Genomic DNA, 14,500 nt, shown 5'->3' with positions numbered 1-14,500 from the left:
GCTTTCTTTGGATCTCTTCAGCTTCCTGCTGCCTCCTCAAAGCATGGACCGTGCTTCCTTCAAAATGACCCTGATTTTGGGTTACACGGTCTTCCTGCTGCTAATGAACGACCTGCTGCCCGTCACAGGAAACAACTTACCGCTCATAAGTATGTTTTCAAAACTTATCATTCACTTACTGCATCTGTTAAAAAGTGGTCCCAGATGGTCACCAGCATAAGTTGATGGTCTCCAGAATGGGATGCTGGTGCAACCTACACAGCAATACTTTCTTGAGAAAACCAAAGTTAGGCTGGTTAGCATGTCCCTGTAAGGGCAGATATATATGTCAAAAGTCAGGGGTGTCCAATGCTTCTGGAGGGCCAGTATCATGCAGAGTTAAGCTCCAACACACTTGCCTACAGTAGACCTTTCTAGTGAGTCTGAAGACCTTGATTACTTTGGTTCAGGTGTGATTAATTAAGGTTAGAGCAAGTGTGCCTAACACATCCCAAAATGTGAAGCCAAAACATTTTGATCCCCATAGGGGTGGCTGGCTGCAGTACAGGTCAAAAACCCACCCTCTCAATGTAAACAAATGGGACATGAGCAAATCTAAAAAATCTAAATACACTTCAAATAAATTTTTCCCCAAGATGGTTTGCATCTTTTTAGTTAGTTCTTATTATGCTGATGTATGTTCAAGTGTTTGTTTTTCTCACAAGTTTCCTTTTAATTAGTTATTTGTTGCTATAAAAATGGGGTGTGGTGTCATGATTGTGAACCTGCGATTGGTTCTGTGGGATTTCGGCGAGACTTCGATACCGCAGCCCCGCCTCATGATCACCACTGCGCAGACTCGGGCTCCAAATGAATCACTACTGTGCAGATTGCTGGCATCGTCCTTCTTTTTTACAGTCTATGGGTTAGAGCTAAATTCTGCTGGACAGTGGCCCTCCAGGAGCAGGTTTGGACACCCCACTGGGAGCATGTTTCTTCATTGACAGCCATCCTTGAGATGAACTGGAATGGAAACAGCTAGTTTTCTCAAGATATTACAGACATCCTTGAGCTGACCAGTTGTATCATGAAGATCATCCAGGTTAATCAGCTTGAGTCACGGGTACCCAGTCCTGTTCCTGGAGATCTACCTTCAGAAGCACTTGATGATGACAGACAGCTGTGTTCGATTAGGGTTGGAACTGAAGTCTGCAGATAGTTTGATCTCCAGGAACAGGATTGGGCACCCCTGACTTGAGTTTTTTTGCTCAAGCTTCTGGCATAAACTAACCTGAGCTGCTTTTCCCAAAAGCATAGTAGGCCATCAGTGGTATCAATGGTCTACAGTGCTTTTGGGAAACGAAGCCCAGGACTCTAATCAGATCTTTTCAGCAGGGTAGGTGATCGTTCTTCACCTCCAATCTTATCTTTCTTTCTCGACGTAGACGTGTTTTTCTCTCTCTGCTTGGCCTTGATGGTAGCAAGTCTCCTTGAGACTATCCTCATCACCAATGTCCTGTGTGGTTCCCGTGACTTTCCTCCATTACCTAAGTGGCTCAGGATTCTGGTTCTGAAATATCTTGCTCGACTTGCTTGTATGAAGAAATCTTGCGATAAACACTTTGAAGGTAAGACTCTTCCAGGATGGTTTCGCATGCTTTCCTGATATCAGAATTCATATCATTTGTGTAAATGATGTTTTCCGATGGCGGTCTTGTTTCTTGCCAACAGCAAACAGATCTGAGAGCACTTTCTACAAAAACAGCATGACTGATAATGCCATGATTGATATTCCAAAGGAAGAACTAGTTGGTGGAAGTCCAGTGAGAGTCTGGGGACAATGTCTTGATGAAATGAAGAAGATGAGTCAAGATTTATTGGCTATCCGCCACCAAGTTGAAGAGCACTTCAATAATGACAACAGAACAGATGATTGGATCATGTTTGGTCAGGTCATTGACCGTGTGCTCTTTATAATGTATATTATCTTTATCATTGTGAGTTTAAGCACGATTATGGTTCTGTGGCTGCACTTGTACAGTCTAGACAAAAGGTCATAACATATTATCGCCTGCTCTGTAAACTGAAGACATCAAAATCTGATAATGCCAATGGGGCCATGATTTATTTATGATGTAATGCAAGTGATCTTCAACAAAATACTCTAGCTTTATACTCTTCATAGGGGCTTTAAAGGGGTAGTTCACCAAAAAGGACATTTCTGTCATAATTTTCTCATCTGCAAATTGTTTCAAACACAAAAGAAGATATTTTGAAGAATGTTGGTGATCAAATAGTTGACAGTAACCATTGACTTTATGGCAAAAAAATATAAAAAAATACTGGCAACTGTTTGTTTTGGAACAACTTAAGGGAGAGTACATCATGACAGAATTTCCCTTTCCTATCCCATAGACATTCAATTTCTAGAAAGTTGTATAAATAAATATTAAAGTATTTAGCAAATGTGTAGACTGAATCTAACATTCTGTTTTATCTGTATCCCCAAAACATGTTTTGTTAGTTCTGGTATCATGAATACCAATGACTTTTGTCATTGTCATTATCAAATATTCTATTATTAGTAAAATTAAATATTAGTTAAATATCACACAAACTTTGCTTCTGGTTTTGGTGTTTGTTTGTTTTTGTTTTTTAAGGGATTTATTGAGTGAATTCCTTTCATTTACTCACCCTGTGGTCCACAAAATCCGTTCATCTTTAAGATAAATGTATTGAAATGTCCACTCCAGTTTAATACATGTGACATAATAATTATATTTTTTGAAGATAGTTTTGGTCCAAACAATATTTGACTTTATGTGCACTGTTCTCTCTCCCGAAGCGCCACAAGTTTAAAATGCTTTTGCGTAAAAATGCAGTATGTTGAGTAACCATACAATCATTAAGGCCAAGAGTTAACTTTTTTAACATGGCTGATATCCCTCTGAAGTTCAAATATAAATAGATTTTTTATAATGTACACTGACTGAAGAGCCATAACGAACGAAACAGGACTCAAGTGTGAAGAACTGGTTGTTCGTTTTCCGGATCACCGGTAATTAAATGTGTAGCACTGAACATGTTTTTTCATTCTAATGAAGAAAAAACAAGTTCTAGATCACTACTTCATGAGTTGGCCTTGATTCAAACCAAACCCGCGATCATAACAACAGAATCGGTTCAGAAGTTTCGGTGTTAACTGCGCGTGTGTTCAGCAACCAAACGGATACAAAGCTATTAAAATAAGATAGGTCAGTGGTTACCGAAGGTGTTGTGCAAGATGTGTCTGTAGGTTTTAGTTTTGGAAGTGAACGGAGAGCAGAACAAAAGGATATCTCACCCACACGAGCATTTGCCAGCAAAGTCATCGGATTTCATTTTGGAAGTAAATTGGAATTGTTTCGTTCTACTTACATGTTAAAAAGTAGCTTAAGTCATTTGTGGATTAATGCTTATTTGACGCGAACCTCAAACGATTCATCGATGTAGCTGAGAGACTTAATGATTCGGGATTAGTCTGAACCGCGCTCACTAACAGACCCCGGGAGAGAAGTCAATTGAATAGTCGTAGTTTTTGCAACAAAAATGTATTTTTCGTGCTTCAAAAAATTCCAGTGACTTTGAAGATGTTTTTATTACCTTGGACGTGGAATAACCGTTACGCTCCCCTTATACCACATAAATCAATTGTCTATCCCTGTAAATACATTTTGTAAACGCAGGTATAGTTTTTTTTTTTTTTTGTTTTTTTGTGCAGTATGTTGAGCATTCAAAGGCCAAGAGGAATATGTTAAAATGACATAAACATTCACATACTATAGCTTTTATCTGCGTCATGTGTAGCACTTGGTTTTTTTGGTCAAATCAACCAAAATTATATAAGAGATAGGTCAGTGGTTACCGAAGGTGTTAAACAACATGTAACTGCACATGATGATAGGTCACATTTCTTAGGTAGAGCAGAACACCCAGGGTATCTTTGTCACACGAGCAATAATTACAGCTTCTTTTGGAATTGTTTTTACTTTTAATGAACTTACATGTCTGAAATATGTTTTTTGGGTCTTTTATAATTTTTGCCTTTTTTATCAACAAGACGGAATTACCATAGATTGAGTGACAGGTATTTTTTTTTTTGTGAAATATCTGTGTACATTTTAATCTTAAGTGTGTTTGGTCAAAAGTCTCCAAATTTACTTTTTTAGGGGGATCAAGTATATTACAAAAACATACCGACACCATAGATGATACTGAAATATCTGTTATTTTTTTTAGTGTTTTTTGAAGTCTTGCTTTTGTCGACTATAACGCAGCAATACTGCAAAATAATGCTAATACATGCTAATAAATGGGCGTCAAAGAAGCCGCTAAGCTAGTTACCCTGGTTTATGGTCTTGTGTCGTATCTGGCAAATATGCTTCGCTGTGAAGAAGGACAAAGTGGACCCACCTACGACTCTCTGCAGGACGTCATTGACAAGAAGTCCTTCAGACCTTCTGTCAACCTCAGCAGCCCCACCATAACCAACATCTCCTTCACTCTCTACGCTATCTTGGGAGTGGTGAGTCAGTGCAGGACCAGCGTATGTCTCTGGTTGTGTAAACTGTACTTGTGTCTAAACATTTGATGCTTGTTCTGTTTTGCAGAATGAAAAAGCTCAAATTCTTACCACATTCCTCTGGCTCAGGCTGGTAAGTTTGGTGCATGAACACTTAAGAGATGTTTGAATAATCACCTGAATTTTTGCAATCCTGTACTTCAATCATGTTTTGTTATAGTACTGGTTCCACGAGTTCCTCATCTGGGATCCAGAAGCCTGTGACGGCATTACGAAGATCTCTCTTCCTGTCAAAGATCTCTGGACTCCTGACATTATCGTTTATGAGTTGTGAGTGCCCTCTACTGGGGAGGTTTGGGACATTTTTATTGCTCTGAGGAGAATTAATAATAACTTGTGTGGATGTTTTCTCCAAAAATTAATAAATGTTGTTTTTACTGCTCATCTGGGTAAAAGCCAATCTACATCAAGGACAATAACTATAAATATTGTTTATGTAGGGTGACCATAAGTCCCCGGACATGTCCTCTTTTTGGACCTAAAAAAATTTGTCCGGCCAGGATTTCTTAATCGCCCAAAATATCTGGGATTCGGTTTAAAAAAATTTGTCCGGCCAGGATTTCTTATGACTATTGCTTCCACAACCTGTTGTGTTTCGTGTCGTGTCCACCAGGATTTCTTAATCGCCCAAAATATCTGGGATTCGGATAAAGTCGGAACACAATTTAAGATATTTTTAATCTTCAGAATACTCCATCTGCCATCAGTGAAAACAAAAGAAATATGAAACAAAAAGTATTCTCGTCGCTTCATAATGTTAAAGTTGAATCACTGATGGCAGATGGAGTATTCTGACGATGCTTTTCATACTTTTCTGGACCGTGACACTGTTATTTATTTGGCAGTCTATGGGACAGTCACAAGCCTCCCGGTTTTCATCCAAAATATCTTAAATTGTGTTCTGAAGGCAAACAAAGCTTTTACGGGTTTGTAACGACATGGGGGTAAGTGATTAATGATAAAGTTTTAATTTTGGGGTGGAGTAACCCTTTAAACTGTTGGCATGGGTTGATTTCCCAAGTGGGTTAAATGTTTGAAATATTGCCTAAAATACATTTGACTGAAATGCCTGAAACATTTTGCATTGAACCTGTGATAAAACTTTCATGGACTTTTTCATGAACTGTTCCCTCCTGGTGGAATGACCTGCCCAACTAATTCCATGCAGCTAAGTCCTTAATCATTTTCAAGAAACTGCTGAAAATACATATCATTCATCTTCAACTCTAGCACTCTCCATTCTATTTCTATTCAAACTACTTGTTTTATTTAAAAAGAAAAGAGCCTTTAACTAACATTCTCTGTTCTTTCTCTATTCTTTCTACTTATTTTTTTTATTTATTATAAATAATGACCTTCTAACACAAGCATTATCTATTCTTTTTCTGTTCTATTGACTTGTTTTATTTTTATTTAAAAATGAGCCTCTAACACTAGCATTTCCTATTCTTTTTTCCCTATTCTGATAGAATCTACTTGTTTTATTTTTATTTATTCTAAAAACAAAACAAGCAAACAAACAAAACACCTTGCTACGTATACGTTACGTATGCTACGTTAGGCGAAACCCCGCCCCCCGCCCCCAACTGTCCTCTTTTTGGAAAACTTAAATATGGTCCCCCTAGTTCATGGCAATGTTCGCACCACAACTATAACAATACCGTTGGAATCACTAGGAATCAGAAGGACTTTTTTCCAACTATTAAAACACTGAAAGCCAATCAGAATCTAGTTTAAAGAGCGCAAGCATTTAAACTGGCAGAGGACAAAACTGCAGCGCACGCCAATCCACCGTATCTCTGCGGCCATTTGTAAATTTGATGTGTCTGGCTTCCAGTGTCATCCGCTTCCAGCTATTTTTAACTGTACTAAACAGCCTGTTTTGCTGCTTTAAATTGCAAACTACTGTGTCTTGTCTTATAATATTTTAATGTATCATCTTAATTACGAACACACTGGTTTGTAGTGCAAACTGTTTGTTATTCTTCTCGTTATTTCCCTACAGCGGCTAATGAACCAGAAGTCTCGCACATTCACAGAAAACGACTTCTGCGCTGAAAAATAAGGTGGATGATAAACAGAACGTAGATGCCTCATTAGCAGCAGTTTCTATGGGCCGCTATACGTAAGCTGTCCGTCATACTGAAATGGTGAAAGTCGGTCCCTCGAGAACAAGATGATTGTGCGTCTGCAACCGTAAACATACGCATGTATGATTATATCTGTAATCAGTCTGATCACCTATCTGGATTACAAAATTCAGTACTTGTACTTGTAATTATATTACATTTTAAAATGCTCGTAATCAGACTTTTTTTATTGATTGCATATTATTCACACAGTAGCAATAAATTATTCTGAATTTTTTAGTAAGTTTATATTTTTTAGTAAGTGTTTTGATTTGTTTATTTTGATTGTTGTTATTTTAAAATGATTTATATTATATTATATTAGAATTTTATAAATGATTATGAAATAATTATTAGCTTTTCATTAAACCCCAGTTTGGGAAACTTTGACGAAATGTAATTTAATGTGCAATGCACTTAATGTTGTTACAAACAACAAATGGCATATATTTTCGTTGTCTTTGTATTTTAATATCAATATAGTACAAAATCATTCTATTTAAATAAAGTAATAAATGAGTTAGGTCAAAAGTAATCAGAAAGTAGTCCAAAAGTAATCCTAAAATTCGTAATGTAAAGGATTACATTACTGACTGGAATCAGTAACAGACTACGATTTGTAAGTAATCTACCCAGCACTGTGTGCATTAGACTTAATATAACACAATACAACACAAGACAAAGGCGTTAGCTAACACGACATTAAAACGTTAAAAACCTGTAATATTGTGTTAATACATATAAAAACATCATTCAACACATTCTCACTAGTGACGAACTAAACCAGTCACATGACTTCAACGTTACCACCATTAAGCTCCTGTCAAGTCTTTTGGTCTTTATTTAAAAAACATTTTCTTTTAAAGTTTGCATTAGAAAAGTTTAAATAGTGCAATCATAAACACAACAAGGCTGTGAAAGTGACTACTACTGTGTGATGAACATCTGTAGTTCGATTTAGCCACTTGTTAGAAATTGCCTTTTTCAAAACAACAAGGGGGTTTTACTGATGTATTTTATGTGGTAGAATAAACAGTGAAGATATCTCGAGTTTGTGTTTAACCACAGACCTTCTTTTAGTCATTTAAACAAAAACCCCTTCAAAAACCCATTGACTTTGGAGGTGCTAGATTCTTGTTTCTGGGTTTTGGTCTATAAAAATACATGATCCCTGCAGCACACTGTAAAGCTATTGTTATATACTGTATATCTATATAGTTAACAGGCTTTAGCTGAAAGGGGCGGTACCTTCATGTCTGGTGTCACTGTGGACTTAGCAATAATGACTTCAGAAGAGTTAAAGCATTAAATATAAGCTATGTAATACTGTTGCAGCTTTCGTCTTGTTTAGGCCAATTCTGTAAATTGTAATGGACTATTTGTGTTTTAGAGGAAGCTTTAAAATAATGTAGGCTACAAATTATGTATAAAAACATTAATAAATATAAATTTCAACTGTCTCCCTCTCTTTTCCCGTTTAGTGTGGATGATGATGTATCTCAGGCCTGTCCTTACGTGTATGTGAACCACACAGGCCACATCCGCTATGACAGGATGCTGAGGCTGGTTAGCGCTTGTAACCTACAAATCTTCAGTTTCCCTTTCGACATACAAAACTGCTCTTTCACCTTCGGCTCCTACATGCATACCAGTAACGTCTCCTCTTTCATTGCTCTCCTCATTTCCTGCCACCTCAGCACATATTTGTCTTGAAAGCATTTTCCCTTTATGTGTTTCTGAGTTTTTGTTAGTTTCTGTGGACTTTCACATGCAGTAATGTAAAGTCAACATATGGCAGTGAGAGAATGTCAGTTTTTCACACTAGATGACTTTAGAAATAAATCTGTTTTGCCCTAGGAATTAAAAAAAAACCCACTAAGTTAAAGTATTTGTGTTCCAAGTGTATTAAGTGTTATTCTAACACTTGTAATACATGTAACCCCTTCAGTAAAGGACGTCCGTGTCAGTCCTGCCCTGTCCTTTAAGGAGATGACGGTAAACTCGAAGCGTTATCTGCAAGCCAGTGGAGAGTGGGAGCTGGTGGATATCTTGGGCGACACCAACATTTTGATTTTGAAAGTTTGTGATTGGTGAATGGTAAATTTTTGGTTTATGGGTGAGAAAGAGAGAATAGTATGATTGTAGTATTATATTTTTTGTTTAGAAACGCATACTAAAATGCTACGCTGTTCCCTAACGAATGGTCTCTCCCGTTGCGTTATATGCTTATGGGATAAACTCCTTTACTGATACTAAAGCCTGATTTGATCTCGTTCGTTTAGCTGCATGTACAAATGACGCTTGAGCCCGCCAAAAGGGGTGGCGCCGACTGACATATAAGTTGGCTCTGAGTGCATTCATCAGAATTTTCTACTTCGGCGCGAAGACCATCTCCTCGCTGGACTCGGCAACGGGCAGATGCTTTGGTCTTTTTAGGTGGATCAGAGGAGAATGACTCCATATTACTGACAGCTTCAGATTCGGAGCTTGATGATGGCTTCATTTTCGGAGGTGAGTTATCAAGGGCTGGTGTGAATAGTGAATTGATTCACATCCTCACCAAGGCTGTGAAGAATCTCAGCTTAGCCAGCTCCAGAAGAGCCTGCCCACAGTGCTTAGACGAATGATGCTCGTCAAAGAATCTCCTGCCAGAGACCAATGCCATTTTTCCGGAAGTTCACAATGAACTTACAAAGGTGTTGCGCGCCCGTAACTTGGCATCCACTCTTCTAATTCTGCTGCCCTCACAATTGTTGATGGTGTTGAAGAAAAGGGATATGGCAAGCTCCCCTGTCTGGAAGAGGCAGACGCTGCACATCTCTGCCCAGCATCTGCCCTGGAACTAACAGCCAAGGCTGTGCACCCGTCCAAGCCCAGCAGGACCATTTCGGCTGTAGTGGGCTGGGCTTATTCAGCGCTGAAGAGAGCGCTGGTTATTCACTCCATTCACCGACAATTTCTGCTGGACCTGAGACTAGAACCCACAAACTTCGGGTTACAAGTCCAACTCTCAAACCATTAGGCCACGACTGCACCAAAAAAAAAAGAATGAAATCATAATTAACAGAACGGTGACGACTCTCTTGCATCACCATTTATCCACTGTTATTTAAGGAGCTGCGCATGGCAACCCACCTGGCTCTGTGCACTATTAAGCCTATTGTGCAGACAATCGGTGGGGCCATGGCCGGCATGGTGGTACTTGAGCGCTACCTTTGGCTCAATTTTAGGTAGATACGGGGTTATTCGGCTCTGCCGTGGACGGATTTGCAGAGCTTCACTGCAGCACAGAAGTCGCCGCAGGTCATGCGCAACTTCCTGCCTATGAGCTCCAGCTCAGTGGCTGGTACAGGTCACCAGAAGGCTCTGTCTTCCCAGCAGCCTGCAAAGCCTTCTCTGTCTCCAGCTCAGCCTCAGCTAAAATCAAAGCCTGGGCCCTGACAGCGCCCTCAGATGGCTAAACACTCATTCTCACTTTCCAGTTCCGCATCTAGCTCCGGGCAATGGAAGCGCTGTTCACCCTGGGCCTGTGCTTGCCACTCAGCACATGCCCGAGCAAACTATTGCTGTAATAGCAGACTTATTTACTTAAAAGAGCAGTACTGCAAATGTCAGGTCCCCGCCTGTGGCGACATGTCACTCGACAGACTCGGACCACTTGCCACCTGGCTCTAGGCTTGGAAAGCCATCCCGGATGTGTCAAATTGGGTTCTGCAGACCACAGAACAAGGTTACTTGCTCCAGTTCACTCGCAGACTGGCTCCCTTCAGAAGTATTGTTCAAACTTCAGTACAGGACCACGATTCTTACGTTCTCCGGTCTGAGGTGCAAAGTCTTCTGGCAAAGGGAGCCATGGAGACAGTTCCTCTAGCGAACAGCGAGTCAGGCTTTTACAGCCATTACGTCCTTGTTCCCAAGAAGGACACTATTTTTTTTCTTAAAACTGCAGTTTGGCCCTCATAATTCTGTCCTTATATTTAGCAATTTTGTCTTTTTTACTCCGAATTCAGTTTTTATTTATTTCTGCCACGGAATAAAAAAGTAAAAAAGGTAATTGCATTTTTTAACCCATAATTAACTCTTCTTGCAGAATTGCGAGAAGAAGAAAAAAAAAAAACAGAATTCTGAGATAATCTTTAATGTGTGGCGACAGTGTACAAAGTCATTTCATTAAAGTCTGGCCACAATTTAATCAAATTAAAGAGAGGGAACAAATTAAGTCTTAGAAACAAATTCTTTATTTACTGGCCATGAATCACAACATATTTTTACTTTCAATGTCATGAGTGGAGCTTCGTAAATGACAATATTAAATGGACATACAGTAAATGGTGATATTCCAAAATAAATTAAAAAAACAAAAACATACAGCACTTCAAGCTAAATGTGTCAGTCTAAGTCTTACGGTTTCCATCCTGCAGGTGGTGATAAAGCGACGGCCGATACTGTACGTGGTGAACCTGATCATCCCCAGCTCCTTCCTCATGATCATTGACATCCTGTCGTTCTACTTGCCTCCGCACAGTGTGGATCGATCCTCTTTCAAAATGACCCTCATTCTGGGATATACGGTCTTTCTTCTCATTATGAATGACCTGCTTCCCAGCACTGCTAATGGGACACCTTTAATAGGTCAGTTAGCCACAACACACCTGTATGAAGCAATGTGTGAACAACAAACAACAAACATTGGTCATAACACTCAAGAGTGTAAAACTGGTTACTTTACTATTACTCCAGTGTTTTCCAACTCTGTTCCTGAAGACACACCAACACATTTTCAAACTCTTCCTCATTAAACACATCTGATTCAGTTTATCAGCTCATTGGTAGAGTATTCAAAACCTATACATTCCAGATAGCTTGGAAAGAGTATTAACCAAAAAGTCTCACAAATTTACTTATGTGGTATTATGAATTATGTGAACACTCATTTAAGTATCACATCTCTAAAATTTGGTTTCACCTCCTTAGGTATTTATTTCTCAGTGTGTCTGGCATTCATGACCATAAGTCTACTGGAGACGGTCCTCATAACCTGCGTCCTCCACCATAATTCAATGAAATACAGGGAGGTGCCACACTGGGTTCAGGTGCTGGTGATGCGCTTCATTGCTCGACTTATTTGCTACAATTTCCCTGAAGACCCTTTAGCAAAGATAGAAGGGAAACAAGAAACCAATCTATGGGTCATCCAGCCCTCAGAATCAATGTCCAGTCAACACACATCCAGTAATGGTGAGACAAGAATAGAAACTGGTGCTAACTTTCAAATCAAATGTGTCCAAACCTGTTCCTGGAGGACCACTGTCCTTCAGAGTTTTGCTTTAACCCTAATTAAACACACCTGAAGTAACTAATCAGTGTCTTCAGATTCACTAAAACTTCCAGACAAGTGTGTCAGACCCGGTTGAAGCTAAACTCAGCAGGACGTTGGTCCTCCAGGAGCAGGATTGGACACTTCTTGTTCTAGACCAGGGATAGACAACTCCGGTCCTGGAGGGCCACTATCCTGCAAAGTTTAGCTTCAGCCCTCATAAAAACCCACCTGCCTGTATCTATCTAGTAATCCCGAAAACACTGATTGCCTTGTTCAGGTGTGTTTAATTAGGGTTTGAGCTAAACTCTGCAGGACAGTGGCCCTCCAGGACCGAAGTTGCCTATCCCTGTTCTAGACACTAAATGCTTGGTTTTTTTGTCCCCTAGCATCTGGAACCATGACACTGGATGTTCCTGAACTCAGACAGATCAGTCAGGATCTTAGAGAGATGAACACTTATTTGTCCATTCTACGAAAGGAAGACCATCTACAGAACCAGTGGTGCCACGTGGGCTACATTCTGGACTTCCTTCTCTTCCGCATTTACCTGTTGATAATCACAGGATACGCACTTGTAATCATATGCATGTGGTGCATTTGGATGAACCAGTAGAAAAAGTACAGGGCTAATGGAAAATATATGATAAAATATATAAAGTCTGTATCTCAGAATATTTATATTTATATATATTTATGTACATTTATATACTTTTGGTTGTTTTCCCATGTTCACTAGAGTAGAAATGTATTGAGAAGAGAATGACCAATATTGATTTCTTTGCATTTTTCCATGATCAGATACTGGTTTTGTAGTGTTAAATCGACCAATAAATGGTTCAGTTAAAACGTGTTCATATTTTAGAGAATGTAGTTAATGTTTTTATCATTAATGATCTATCTCATCCACCCACAATTAATCAGAAAGGGTTACTCCATCCCAAAATGAAGATTTTGTCATTAATCATTTACCTCCATGTCGTTCCAAACCCATAAAAGCTTCGTTCATCTTCGGAACACAATTTAAGATATTTTGGATGAAAACCTTGAGGCTTGAGACTGTCCCATAGACTGTTAAATAAATAACAGTGTCAAGGTCCATAAAAGGTATGAAAGTCGTCATCAGAATACTCCATCTGCCATCAGACGTACAATCTGGGTTATATGAAGTGATGGGAACACTTTTTGTAAGCGAAGAAAACAATAATAACGACTTTATTCAACAATTTCTTTGTCAACAGTCTCCTCTGTGTCTCTCCATATCACTGTATGCTGTGTATGCTCTTCTGTATCATCCGCGCCACAAGGATGCGCTGTTTCTACGTGTAATCAAATCTGATTACAGAGTATTCTGACGATGACTTTCATACTTTTTATGGACCTTGACACTGTTATTTATTTGGCAGTCTATGAGACAGTCACAGGCCTCCAGGTTTTCATCCACAATATCTTCAATTATGTTCCAAAGGTGGGGGTAAGTGATTAATGACAAAATTTAAATTTTGGGGTGGAGTATCCCTTTAACCTTTTTATTACCAGACCCACTGATTACCTGCAGCGCCCACGGATATAACTGCGATCAACATCACTACCGGCCAGGACATGTCCGGGAAAAAGAAGACCTATGGTGACCTTATTATAACCGATACCGATTTTTTGCATGTTTATGTGCCGATTACCGATATGCAGAACTGAACCATTTACTGGTGGAACTGATTATCGGCCCATATTGGTAAACATATCGGCCGATCTCTAATGTAGAGACCAAAAGATCTGACTAATACAACAATACAATTATGACTCAAAAACAACAAAACAGTCTAAATATCTTTAATATCTTTTCAGTTACATATATTTACATAAGGATAAGAAATTATATATGTACATTTTCTCAAATAGTGCATCAAAAGCCCCTGAATAAAAAAGGCAATTCAGTAATTTTACAACAATAAGCTCAAGTGGACACATCGTCAGCAGGATCAAATGAAAAGTTATAAACTTAATATAATATTTCTTAAGCAGCCACACAAAATCAAGTTTGTTTATTCATTCATTCGATCTCATATATTTAAGGTCAGTGCATTCAAGTCATTTAATGCTTGTGGCAGAGTAGCACATAGTTGTTATTGCTTCATATATACTCACAGCAGCAAACAAATTGGCTTTTGAATATATTTTCATTTAGATACTACCCAAACTAACTTGGGTCCTGTATGCATGTAATACAATTGGCCATTATAATAAACTATTTTAATACAGAAACACTTTGGTACAACTATTTTTCCATTAAACGAGAATGGGCCACTGTTCGAGATTTTGGACTAAATGCGAGATGCTGAAATGACGTTCTTGCTCAAACATTAATACAATTCTTGTTTGAACAAACTTATCAAACTAGTGCAAATTAAAGAACCAACAAGACATTATTTGTCCAACAAGGAACAAAAAAATATA

General features: G+C 38.8%; 1 protein-coding gene and 1 long non-coding RNA gene across 4 annotated transcripts; one reads left to right on the top strand and one right to left on the bottom strand.

Annotated features, from left to right (window-relative positions):
- Positions 1–1,112: 1,112 nt before the first annotated feature.
- LOC109088096 (5-hydroxytryptamine receptor 3A-like) lies at positions 1,113–2,487 on the top strand. 3 transcript variants are annotated; one of them, XR_006153286.1, is made up of 3 exons: positions 1,113–1,375; positions 1,465–1,607; positions 1,711–2,487. XR_006153286.1 is itself a non-coding variant. In XM_042712495.1 (2 exons), exons 1-2 carry the CDS (start codon positions 1,454–1,456, stop codon positions 2,037–2,039), a joined length of 483 nt encoding a protein of 160 aa, XP_042568429.1. In that variant the 5' UTR covers positions 1,407–1,453; the 3' UTR covers positions 2,040–2,487. The 3 variants fall into 3 exon arrangements, 1 of the variants encoding a protein (XP_042568429.1); XR_006153285.1 differs by having other exon boundaries at positions 1,117–1,375; positions 1,461–1,607; XM_042712495.1 differs by lacking the exon at positions 1,113–1,375 and having other exon boundaries at positions 1,407–1,607.
- An 8,472-nt stretch (positions 2,488–10,959) lies between these two features.
- On the bottom strand, positions 10,960–12,210 carry LOC122134924. The gene is made up of 3 exons (XR_006153220.1): positions 11,997–12,210; positions 11,768–11,877; positions 10,960–11,381 (listed from the first exon to the last, which is right to left on the bottom strand). It is a non-coding gene; the product is annotated as an uncharacterized LOC122134924 (long non-coding RNA).
- Positions 12,211–14,500: the final 2,290 nt, after the last annotated feature.

The sequence above is a fragment of the Cyprinus carpio genome, chromosome A22 (genome assembly GCF_018340385.1).
Source record: "Cyprinus carpio isolate SPL01 chromosome A22, ASM1834038v1, whole genome shotgun sequence".
Lineage (NCBI taxonomy): Eukaryota > Metazoa > Chordata > Actinopteri > Cypriniformes > Cyprinidae > Cyprinus > Cyprinus carpio.
The sequence above is the reverse complement of the archived record's forward strand: the minus strand, read 5'-3'. Positions and strand labels throughout refer to the sequence as shown.

What these genes read in the sequence shown, in the direction of transcription:
- LOC109088096 (XM_042712495.1), top strand. Translation starts at nt 1,454, where the DNA reads ATGGTAGCAAGTCTCCTTGAGACTATCCTCATCACCAATGTCCTGTGT. An exon ending in TTGCGATAAACACTTTGAAG is followed by an intron (nt 1,608 to 1,710) that starts GTAAGACTCTTC and finishes TCTTGCCAACAG; the next exon opens with CAAACAGATCTGAGAGCACT.